We start from the raw sequence: 12,752 nt of genomic DNA, 5'->3' as shown, positions 1-12,752 counted from the left end.
GATTCCCTTCTCCATCTAATTACAGTGAAGTCTTCATTTTCTTGAAAAATTAAGAAAAACACGATTTATGTGGGTGGATATTTATAGCTCTAGAGGTCTGTGCACTTCAATAACATTTTAAAGGGTTTTTTAATTCCAAAAGTGTTCTTAAATTTAAGGATAAATAAAAGATTCTTTTGCCAGTTCATAACTTTTCTTTCCCTGTCTTCCTTTTACAGGTGCCCAAACTAGATTTAATTTTGAGCTTCCAAGTCACAGATTGCGCTTCACTTCAAAAGTCTCTGCCACTGATATGTCAACCATTCCTCCTTCAGCAAGTCTCAACCTTCCTCCTGTCACTATGTCAGGCAAATATATCATGGAAGAACATGATACTTACTCAGACCAAATTTGGAGCATAGATGAACTACCTGCAAAGCAAGGCTATTATCTACAGGGGAACTACTTACGTTGTGTGGCTGAAGTAGGTGTTGAAGACAGTAGTCGTCTTTGATAACTTGTTCTTTCCATTCTGTTACATTTCTGTATGTGCATCTTCATACTACTTTAATAATCTGCCTTCTCCAGAACTCTCAGGTTTACAGGTTGATCCAAATATAGCATTTGTAATTGCGTGACACTGAAATAGAACTTTACCAGTCCTTAGCCTGATGAGCAGCCGACATATTAAGCAGTCAGGACCACTATATTGGAGGGTTTTGAATATGTTATTTTGTGCAAATAAATAAGGAAGATATGTTTAGAATCTTTTTTTGAATGACATATTTCTCACCAGTGAAGCAGACAAAAGCGTATTATGCTGATGATTCAAATAAAGTGTAATTTTAAACTGAAAGCTTATGCTAACACATTAGATAATATCATATATTTTGCAAAAGGAAATACTGAAAAATTTGAAAACAATTTTATTGTTTTATAACTTTTATTTTTTCATGATTAGACAACTCCATAGATAGGAGAAACTATATATAACGTTAGTTAATGATACAACATTTTCTGTTGGGCACAGAGTGTTCTACTCACAAGTTCTATTTGTGTACCAATTTCCATAGTTGCTTTTCACAAAGAGAAAAGTGATGCTGCTTAAAAGAAACCTATCTGGTGGCGAAAAGTGGAGCTTTTCTTGTAACTGTATTTCTTTAGTCAGAAAGCTAGTCTACCATGTTTGTAATTGAGACTTCTGATGTTTGCATCTTTATGGGAGAAGTTTAATTAGGTGACGCTCTTTGTTCAACCCATTGGAGTTATTTCCTGGCTGAAGAAGGACCTTAGGGTCTTTGAATTTGTTCAGCATGTAAAACAGAAGGGAGGGTCTGCTTAGCAAAGGCAAAAGCCAAGTCCAAGTAGTTATAGAAAATACCTGTATTTTAATTTTATTTTTAAAAAATCTTAATGGCAAATTTAAACAATCTTAGGCAGACTCCAGTTCCTTAGGAATATTCTTTAAGATTAGACTGGACACATAAGTTTACCATTGAAGATACAAGTAAACTTGTTTATCTACAGTAATTAGAATAATGCACTTTTAGAGGTTGAAAGCTCATTTCTATTTTCTTCTGATAATGATTTACTCTCTGTAATTAAGTAGCATTTCACATACTTCCATGAACCTTAATCAAGTCCTGCATTTTATTGTCTAAGCTAAACTTAAGCAGGAGAATAAACTTTTTCATATAGTAGTGTATGTCCTTCAGTTTTCTGATAGGCATTCACAGCAGAAAAACTGCAAGAAAAAAAATTTAATGTTCTTTTTTTATGCCAAGAACAATATAATTGGACTTGAAAAGATATGCCTGAAAACTAAAAACGCATAGTTTTGAAAACGTAGGTATGTTAACTGTTCTAAAGTTTTGTTCTAAAATTTTGTATTTCTGCAGGTTGGTTCCTTCGAACATAATCTCACAACTGATCTTTTAAATCATTTAGTATTTGTGCAAAAAGTGTTCATGAAGGAAGTAAATGAAGTCATACAGAAGGTTTCAGGTGAGCAGAACACTTAAAACCAACTTTAAGTACGATCCTTAAACCTTGTTCGATGGCAACATTATATAGATCTCTAGATCAGATATTTATTTCGCAGACACTGTCATTTTGTGTCTAGTGCTCCAAGCAGCAGTGAGAAGAAAGCAGCAGAGCTGGAGTCTGAAGTGAATAAAGAGGCTCTGGAAATTTTTGTAGCTCTATGAGAAACAAGACATTTTATTGGGAAGCAGGATAGTTTGTCATTCTGGACCCTAGCCTCTGTGTCTATCTATGCCATAACCTCAGCTGGGTAACTTTCTATATTCTCTTTGTTCGCCTGTAAAATGCAGATCATGATATTGCATTTTATAAAATAACATCACCATATTCTTTGAAAGGAAAACAGCTGTGTCCAGGGAAAGTAGTGTCAATACTGGCATTACTTAGTGTCTCCTGATTCCTAGCTCTTCAATTCTTTGCAGATGACGTATTTCAGAACTGTATGAAAAAGGTATTTGGCTATTCATTAGATTTTGTGTTTGATGCTTTATACTGCAGAAGTGACAGTTTTGTTTCTGTCATTTAGGCTGGCTTCTCTTCTCAGAAGAACAATAGAGTTGTGTCATTAAAAGCTCAATTAGAAAACAGTTGCAAAATCAGTCAGTGCTGTCTCTTTTGCAGTGTGCAGTGGAAATTGCATACTGCATTGTTCATCTGTTGAATAGACAAGGTTACAAAACATTTATTTTTCGTACGTAAAAAACTGTCTGAATCAGTTTGTGCAGCATTTAGAAGTAGATCCACTCACCTTCTAGTTCTTACGGCTAGAGATTTGGTCTGTGGTGAAGAACTGAAAGCAAACCAAAAAGCTGATAACTTGTGCCATGCAGTGATATTTCATTTCAGCAAACAAGTTGTATCACCCCACAGACTAGAAAAAATAGTACAAAATGATACTATTTTTTTCTGACACCTGGCTGCTCTGAGGGAAAATGTAAGGACTGGAAGCTTTGTTTGGTTTAGTTGTTGTTTGGTAGTTATTGTTTGGTGGTTTTAAAAAAATGCAGGAATATAATTTACTGTGGATATTAAATGACAGATGAGGAGATGAATGGAAAAGCAAATAAGAACTGTAGAAGTGTTTTGTTGTTCTTTAGGTCAAGATAAGAATTGGTAGATGGGGATAAACAGTAAATGAATTAGAAAAAGGAAAAACAATAATTAACAAGTAGTATTGTCTGTCTACTAAGAAATAATAATTAAAAAGTCAACAAAAATTAAAATAATCAGGGGAAATAAAGGGAAAATGAATTTTATTATGTTTTTAGAGGAAGAAGGATGCATGTTTGAGAGAGAATGTTAGAGGATGACAAATGTGAATAAATATTCAAAAGCAGTGTCTGCTTTCAAACTCATGTCACATTTTGCACTGGTTTATATAAAGATTCAACTCGAACTTTTAAATTAGTTTCATTCAAGAAAATTATGCACCCTTACGTGAAAGGGTAGATGGAGAAGTTTTAAATAAAAGTAAAATCTCTTTTCTATTTTCTTTTTCAACTGGCAAATGCTTTACAAACTTCATGAAGAAATGTCATTGCAAAAATAGCCTCTAATATGCATGTGGAGAATATATGAAAGATGAGTTAGTTCTCTTGCTCAGAACCCTTAGGCTACCATTGTAGTTTTACATGATCCTAGTTAAGAATATTTAGGGATGGGGGGGAACAAAACATTTGAAGAAGAAAAACATCCAGATACAAAATAGTGATTAAAAATTTACTGTTCTTGTTTGGTTTTTTGTTTTTTAATCCATGACGTAACTGCCTATTCTTATTATGGGAAGAATTAATGGCTTAGCCTTTTCCAGTGCAAGCCCTTCATGTAAACTAAGACTGAATATAGATTAAATCTCCAGGAGAATTTAAACCAGTATTGTTCCTACAGGTTAGGGCCTATGGGGATATGTGACTTGGGATGAAATGTGCCAGGATGAGGAAGTAAACACAAAAATAAAAGAAACACAAAATAGTCTTTCCTCCTGTCATTGAAAAATAGTGGTATAATTTCAGTTCTTCTTTTCATGCAATTTGCACAGTATTCGGTCAAGTTTTTAATTTTTATTGTCAGATAATTAGGAGATACATTGGTGCAGGAGACAATATCTTTTTGAAAACTAAGTGTTACTCCTTTCAGGCTTTGAGCCTTCCTGTGGAAGGTTTCCCAGGAGGGGAGGGACATGACTCTCTGCCTTGATGCTTCATAGAGAGCTGCTAACTATATGTAACAAGCTGAATCTGTCTTCCATCTTCAACCTATATTTGTTTTTATAAATCTTCAGCTGGTCGTTGTTTAAAATGGGGCTTAATTCACTGCCACCTTTTTTTATATCTATGTGTTTGAAAATGCCTTCTTTGTTAAAACTCTGAATGTGTATATTTAATGTGTACAGGAGGGGAGCAGCCAATACCTCTTTGGAATGAACATGATGGCACAACGGATGGAGAAAAACCAAAAATTCTTCTTTATTCATTGAGCCTACAGTTTAAGGTAATCTTATGATGACAAAACAGTGATCCTAGATGCTATTAATGGTTTTCAGGTTTTGACCTCAAAGTGTATTGAATTAGGGATACTCTGCATGAAGAAAAAGACCTTGAGTTTGGTTCCCGTAATCTTTTAAAACAGCGTAGTGGCATTGCATTGTGAAAAACTATTATGTCCTCTTTTTTTTTCTGCACAGTGAAAAGGGTTTTTTGTTGGCTTTGTTTTGTTTTTTGGGGTTTTTTTCACCTTCTCTTTATGTCTCTGAGCAGATCCTAATAACTTTGTACCTTCCTTATTTATTAGGGAATTCAAGTGACAGCTACAACTCCCTCAATGCGAGCTGTCAGATTTGAAACTGGATTGATAGAACTTGAACTCTCAAACAGACTGCAAACCAAAGCAATGCCTGGAAATAGCAGCTACCTCAAACTGTTTGGGAAATGCCAGGTGGATTTAAATCTGGCACTAGGACAGATTGTTAAACATCAGGTTAGTGCTCAACATCTTTGCATTTGATGTTCTTAGTGTGTGATTAAAAAATACATAACCAAGCCAAGAGGCTGTCTTACACTGCTGGTTTTTTTTCTGATCTGGCTGTGGAGTGGGTGTAAAATGTAGGGGGGCTGGGGACGGTGTTGGTGTTTTGTTGGAGGTTTTTGGGGGGTTTTTTTGGTTGGTTGTTTTTTTCAGCTTGTTTTCCTTTTTTATAAAAGTTTAAGCATTCTACAGCACACAGTTGTGGAAATTTACTTCATGAATATACTCTCATATTTTGTTAAATAGTTGTTCAAAATAAATTTTCTCACTTGAGTCAAGAAGGGACTGGGGATGACTTTTCAGAAGAAATAGCAATCTTCATTATGAAGGCCAGTGTACATGCATAAAAGATGGAAGGAGTCAAGTACGGGCTCTTTTTTTTTTTTTTTTCCCCCATGCTATTAATATCTTGGAACTTACTAGCCCTTTGCAACAGTAATGGCTTTGCTACTGAGTCAAATTCAAAATTTTTGTTGATATTGCTATTATTTTTAGGTTACATGAATGAAATAATAAGATAGACAAGATCCAAACTTGACTAAGACCTACCTTTTGACCTAGTTTATCTGTATTAGTTTGACAGTTGTATCTCTTGGATTCTTAAACCCACTGTTACCTGGAATCACTAATCCTATGGTATGAAAATATTTTATGTTTGTCTAGTAACAAATACAACTCTTAGAACCTATAAATGTACTGTCACAATAGAGGAGCTGGATATATTAACTTTAGTTAACGTTGTATGATAAATAAGGAATGTAACACTGCGATCAGAATTTAATGTAAGAAAACTGAATAGAAGAGAAAAAGGGGAAAGGAGACATCTTCACTTCTTGTTGTAATTTTACATTTTGTCAAATGCAGTAATTTGATTATTTCTTCCCCTGTCCCTGAACTCCTCCCTGCTGCAAACCCCTCCCCCTTCCCATTTTTTGAACATTTTAAGGTTTATGAAGAAGCTGGCTCAGACTTTCATCAAGTTGCCTACTTCAAGACAAGAATTGGATTAAGAAATGCTCTCCGAGAAGAAATCAGTGGCTCATCAGATAGAGAAGCTGTGCTCATTACTTTGAACAGACCAATTGTTTTTGCTCAGCCTGTGGCCTTTGATAGAGGTATTGAAGAGACAATTGCTACAAATTTTTCTTAATACTGAGGAAGCTGTATATCTTTTTTCAAAGAGACTTGATTATTCAAGATTTAGTATATTTCATGTTAAATCAAAATGTTAGGTAGCTGAGAAATTCAAGTCTACTGCATGCCAACTGGTTGTTAATTCCTGACATCAAAAATTCCATTTGCTGGGGTGATTAGTTTTCAGATGGTTTGGAGAAAGTTGCTTTTATAAGTCTTCACAAATGAATAATGCTGAGAACAGCATCACTTTCTATATTTTAATGTGTTAACTTTGCTAAATGATTGGCTTTGTCCAGCTTGTCCTTTGCAGCATAAGCCTCTTCATTACATCCTGAATGTGTGTGTGTGTCCACTGTTATATATCCACTGTCTTAAAGTTATGGAGAAACTGTACAGATGAAAAAAAAAAGAACTTTATTTAGTGAATATGCTTGCCTTTTCTTATGTGTTGAAATCAATTAAGCATTTCTGGTTTCTTCATAAAGCTGTGCTATTTTGGCTGAACTACAAGGCTGCGTATGACAACTGGAATGAACAGAGAATGGCTTTACATAAAGATATTCATATGGCCACAAAAGAAGTAGTAGATATGCTGCCTGGAATCCAACAAACCTCTGCGCAGGCTTTTGGGACCCTCTTTCTTCAGCTGACTGTCAATGACTTAGGAATTTGCCTGCCCATCACAAACACACCTCAGGTAATCAAAATGTCTGAAGCAACGTGACTATTGGTAGTCTGTTGAAATATCCATTTGTATGTGGTACGTGGCTTTATTTATTTATTTATTTATGTCCATAAACATAATGTTTCATCACACCCATGCAAAAGTCATAGGATGCTGATAACTGCAGTAGTGACAGTTTCTATCACAAATTCCAATTAATCTTCATATACAAAGGGCTGGAAAATAATCCGTTAATCTGTGTATTTAAGACTCTGCACAATTGTAGATATCAAAATAAGCACAAAAAAATGAAGTAAAAAGCTACTTTTTATCGTTGTTTAATCAACTCATGTACAACCCTTCTTGGAGAAAAGAATCAATCCTGGGCTTGTGTCCTGTGGCCATGGGGCCATATGGTTCATAGCCCTTGATCGTCTAGTCCTTGATCCTACATGGATTTTCTTTCCTTTTCCAGATGACTTGACTCCCAGTGCCGTAATATATTTACAGTGTAGGTGTTGCATTTAGAAAACAACAGTGCAAAACATTGTATGAACAGATGTGATGCTTTTGAAACTTTCTGCAGAGAAGGAAAAATACAAGGAGATACAAGAAGAGGATCAGTTTTCTAATAGGGAAAGATAAACAGCATTTAACACGTGTACAATATCACTTTGACATTGCAACGACCAGTAAATTGTCTCTGTGATTTTATTTTCCAGTCTAACCACACTGCAGATCTTGACACTGGCTCTGCTTTAGTCCTGACTATTGAAAGCACATTAATCACTGCCTGCTCCTCAGAGTCTTTAGTTAGCAAAGGTCACTTTAAAAACTTCTGCATCCGCTTTGCTGATGGCTTTGAGACAAGTTGGGATGACTGGAAACCAGAAATAAGAGGAGATCTAGTCATGAATGCATGTAAGTGGGTGTGATTTCATACTGAACAATAGTATTTCAGATAGAAATCAGCTTTTACCCTTTCCTGTGACTTCTAAAACTGCTGAACTTTCCCAATAAATATAAAGAAAAGACTTTGGCCTTGTGAAAGCAAAATAATATGAAACTAAAAGGTTGTATTTCTTTGTTGTTTTCCTTATTAATAACTTGGTTGCTGTATGTCTCACTGTAAGCATTTAAGTTCTATCTGAGAGATGCTGGAAGAGTTGGATGCATTGCTTTTATATAATTTCATAAGATCCAAATAAGTTTTTAATAGTTTAATATAGATGATTTTCATATATATATATCTTTCATTATGGTGAAGGTTCTGAAATTTATATGGAATTTAAAGTTGATATAAACTTGGATGTTACCAAGTAGATTCACTTTACTAAATAAGAAAAGTCATTCAATGGGAATTAAAACTAAACCCCCTACCCAACACCACTCATGCTTTAATTGCGGAGGGCAAGAGACTGAGGTGGAATTTGGAAGGGCTGGTCTAAAGCAACTTTGACTGTCTGCATAATCAGTGTATGTGCTTCATATAGGTGTTGTGCCAGATGGTACATATGAAGTATGTTCTAGGACAACAGGACAGGCTGCAGCAGGTAATACACTTGTTTAATAAATCAAGTCCTACATAACTAAAGCATTCATAAAATATGAAATTTAAATCCTTTAACTGTGCTATAATTTAGTTTTGCTTAGTATCTTGTTTTCCTGGTAAAAATCCTCGATGTTTTTATCTGCTCCATGTTTTCAAACTATTCCAGGTGGAATCCATTTAGAAGGATAAACAGTATTCTGTGGAGTTCTGCTTAAAGCAAGTTCTATATTTTGATGCTGAGAGGTGGCACTCATTAGAAAAATCCTGGGAGGTTAGGGTATTCAGCAGGCACATTACACTTATATTATAAATACTTCCAGCATCATTGTTCGAGACTTGAAACTGTAGATAGGTCAGCATTTTTACATGCAGACAGACATCCATTAGGTTTCTTGCTGTTAGAAATCCTGTTCTGGAATAGCATAGTTGTTTGCAATTGTAAGAGCTGAAGCTTGAAATGCTCTCTCCTGGTCATCAGCTTGGCTGAAGGGAATGTATTTTCATTAGGTTTGTCTGTGTATATCACTTGTTAAAGAAATACTAACTTTGTAGCTGTGAAATGCTTCCAGCAAGCATTTCAGTTGTGGAATATGTTTTCCACAGAGTGTGCAGAAAAGACAGTTCTTTGTAACTGCTAAACACTGTCTTGGCTAATTAACACATAACTCAGTACAGGGGATTTTTTAAAACAGGAAGAACTGGTTAAAATTTTTTTCTTTAAAATACAGAAAGTAGTAGTGCTGGAACCTGGACACTGAACGTGTTGTGGAAGATGTGTGGTATTGATGTCCACATGGATCCAAACATTGGGAAAAGACTGAATGCCTTAGGCAACACCCTCACAACGTTGACAGGAGAAGAAGATATTGATGATATCGCTGACCTCAACTCTGTAAACATAGCTGACCTTTCAGATGAGGATGAAGTTGACACTATGTCTCCCACTATACATGCAGTAAGTAAATCAACCAAAACGTGTGCTACTGTTGGAAAAGGCGTGACAAAGTCTTCAGTCAAATGGAAAGATCTTAGTCTTGAGTCCAGCATGCTACTCTATATAGCTCATATAACTCTTGTTGCAAATCAAAAAAGTTTGTGTGTTAGTTTTCTAACTCCATATTTCAAAGGCAAGAAACCACAGATCATATTTCTACTGGTGTTATGTGGAAATACCGATCTGGATTTGAAAATATGGAGACGCAATACCTAACTTCAGGTACCTGGACTGGAAAAGCTGTGACTCTAGGTTTTCTTAACAGGAGAGTAAGTTACTAATATGAGCAAATGAGGAAAAAATTCTTTTTCGGGACTGCTACTCAGTATGCTGCTGACCTTGCCTTTTGGTTTCACATGAAAACATTTTAACAGATGTTCTTTAATGGCTGTCTTAAATGTCTCATGCCTGCCAACAGTGAAAACGTTATCCCAGAACACTAACGTTCCTGTTTGTTGTTTAGAAATCAGGTGGAGGTTCATTATGTGGAGATGCACGCAAGCTAACGTTTGGGCAGCGGATTGTAAATCACCTGCTGGGTTTGAGCCCCCCAAACCATCGATACTCTGTTCCTGTAGAATATCTGTTGGGGTCAGCGAAGGGTGATTCTCTTCAGTCTAGCAGATCACATATGAAAGCAGGCAGATCCTGCTCATGGGGACATGTATGTAGTAGTTAACGGTGTGTCTAACTGAATGATGGGGTTTCGATCACTGGAAGAAATCTAATCAGGTGCCTTTTGAAATGAAAGTGATTCTTTTGCATGCACTAGTCCAAATTTTAAGGTGTGAAATTCACTTTGCCTGTTGTTAAATCGTACTCATGTCCAATTTTTGATGAAGGCATTAATGAAATGTTTATTTCAAATAGGAGATTGTTGATCACCGACGGCAGGGACCTTCGAGTATCCAAACTGGAGAACAACGAGGAAGAAAATTTGTGAAGCGTTTAGTTGATATTAGAGAACTCAATGAGCAAGCTAAAGTTATTGATGACTTAAAGTAAGTTGGGTTTTACTTTAACTCGCACAAAATTTGGGAATAACAAACTGCAGCTGACTTTTTTCTGTTCTTATCACATAACTTGTGGCATTGTGATGGTCAAGTGGAAATGACTGTCCTTATTTAAAAATAAAAAATTGTCCTTTTGGATTCCATAAGAAAAAAAAATATATATGCAAGTACTCTCTCAAATTTCTCAAGTTCTTCCCCAAGTATCAAATTAGTCTATATTCTTTCTGATTCTGCATTACAGTGGCTGATTATAATAAATTTCCTATTGATTCAAAATCGTGGTGATTACTTTAACAAAATATATTACTTTGTAAGTAATAAGCTTAGTCTCATTCACTTGGAGAAGAAAAATACTTAAATTGACTATTTTTGCATCTTGTAGGTGATACTTTAAAATTACATCTCCTATGCTGTACTTGAGAAAACCCTGAGGAAAGAATTATTTCAAATTTCATAAATTTCATCTGAACAACTTAAGTGAATTAATAGTTTTTTGCAGTTGTGGTTCGTTGGGCTTGCCCTTTTTTTCTCCCTTCCCTAAGACAGACTTACTATAAATGGATCTGTCTGGGATGGGAATAGAGAGCTTGGTAATTATGTGTTAAATAATGAAGGAGACACGTTTTACTGCTTATACTTGGAATAAAATTGCTGTCACCATTCAGAGGCAATTGTATCCAAAGTTCGGATTTTAGGTTAAATGTTTCTTCTAATATGAGTTAAAGAATCAAAGTTATGGTTTGTGCCTGCCTTTTCTCAGTTTATGAATGCTTCAGTAAACTGTGATTCTTTCAAAATAGCAGTTGCTTTACAGAGCTTTTAAAATTATTTAGCAGCGTGCTTTTTCTGCAGAAGGTAACTGCTACAGAAGGCTGTCATTGGTGTGACAGGGCTTGGGACTGTTACAGCAGGAGGATTTTTCTTTGTCCTGCTGGGAATTCTCGGATTTCCTATTATGTTTTTTTTTAATTAAACAGCTGTCATGTGATTGAAAGTGCATAGGAGGTCCTTTATCTAGTTGTTACAACTAGGCCTTTTTGAAATAAGAGAGTTGCTGCATAGTTATTCTTATTCTCCACCTTAGCTAGCATCATGGTAGCACTGTTGTTTGGGGGTCTCCTTGCATGCTAGTTTGTTCTACATCCTTTGTCCGCTCTGCTAAGTCACTTGGAGACAGAAACCTTAAAATCAAAGAGTCCTCTTCAGGACAAAATATTATACCTGACAAAAAGTTGTATCATGGAACAAGAATAAATCTTCTGCATCTGTATTGGGTACTGGTCATAAGTAACTACTGAAAAAAATGAGAAAATAGGATAATTCCCAGGGAAAGCAGAACATCATTGCAACACAGATTTTGAAATGGTGAAAATAATGTCACCTATTTGTAAGATAACTCAACCATGATTTATCCCCAGAAAATTAGGTGCAAGTGAAGGAACTATAAATCAAGAAATTCAGCGCTACCAGCAACTGGAGTCAGTGGCTGTGAATGATATCCGCCGAGACGTTCGTAAAAAGCTACGTAGATCCAGTATGAGGGTGAGCAGTATTAAGTTACTTTAAAAAATGATAGCACTTACGTTGCGTATTTCTTTTCTGCACGTTGATTAAAGCAAAGAAAATGTTAGTAATGGAAAAGGAAGGTTAAGAATATCAAACAGTTCAGCAACCCCTTTACCTTTAGGAAAGGGTGGGGAAAGGTTTTTCTCCCTTGTAATAATGGTGATAGCAAAGTTGAAATTTCACACACTATAACGTAAATGGGTTTATTTGCACACTCAAGAATTAGTCAGAAGATGTGTATTTGAAGATGTCATTTATTCCTTAGCAGATTTTAAAATGATTCCTTATTGGACTGATTAATGCAGATGCGGAGGCAAGCATGTTAACTGCCTGGGCAAATGACAGATACCTATTGTATTCCACTTGGCATGTGTGCTTTCTATAAGTGTGTTCTATATATAAATAAACAGTATATTTGCAGAGTTAGGTGATGTAAAAATAAAAACAAGCTACTAAGGATAAATGCTAGAAGACACTGGATGAAAAAACAAGCAGTGTTGCTGGTAATCCACAAACATATGTGGCTGTTGTCCCAGATCCTGATAACAAACCTGGCAAAACATTATTTTCAGTGTGTCCTAGTGCATAAGCTCAAAGTATGCTGCTTCGTTAATAAGAAAAAATCTTTCAAATAGTAATTTGTTTGGAGTTCGTTCTCAAATGCTGATAATGAGATGCATTTTAGCTATTATGGAACAAAAAAATCTTTTGACTTTAGTGGCACGCCTGTGTAAAATAGTATTTTAGCTTGCCAGAGTTTATCTCAGTGTTGCATTTAAA

At 35.5% G+C, this 12,752-nt stretch overlaps 1 protein-coding gene across 11 annotated transcripts in view; it reads left to right on the top strand.

Annotated features, from left to right (window-relative positions):
* The window catches only part of BLTP1 (bridge-like lipid transfer protein family member 1), a 121,622-nt gene that overhangs the window by 81,128 nt on the left and 27,742 nt on the right, over positions 1–12,752 (top strand). For all 11 annotated transcript variants that reach the window (XM_068404325.1, XM_068404322.1, XM_068404318.1 and 8 more), the window contains 11 exons: positions 219–463; positions 1,878–1,983; positions 4,415–4,512; positions 4,813–4,998; positions 5,993–6,161; positions 6,669–6,880; positions 7,570–7,768; positions 8,341–8,400; positions 9,128–9,354; positions 10,264–10,394; positions 11,825–11,948. In XM_068404325.1, the coding sequence (XP_068260426.1) occupies positions 219–463; positions 1,878–1,983; positions 4,415–4,512; positions 4,813–4,998; positions 5,993–6,161; positions 6,669–6,880; positions 7,570–7,768; positions 8,341–8,400; positions 9,128–9,354; positions 10,264–10,394; positions 11,825–11,948 (1,757 nt within the window). The remainder of the gene's footprint in view (positions 1–218; positions 464–1,877; positions 1,984–4,414; positions 4,513–4,812; positions 4,999–5,992; positions 6,162–6,668; positions 6,881–7,569; positions 7,769–8,340; positions 8,401–9,127; positions 9,355–10,263; positions 10,395–11,824; positions 11,949–12,752) is intronic.

The sequence above is a fragment of the Nyctibius grandis genome, chromosome 6, assembly GCF_013368605.1.
Source record: "Nyctibius grandis isolate bNycGra1 chromosome 6, bNycGra1.pri, whole genome shotgun sequence".
NCBI classification, from domain to species: domain Eukaryota; kingdom Metazoa; phylum Chordata; class Aves; order Nyctibiiformes; family Nyctibiidae; genus Nyctibius; species Nyctibius grandis.
This window is presented reverse-complemented; position numbering and strand designations above follow the sequence as displayed.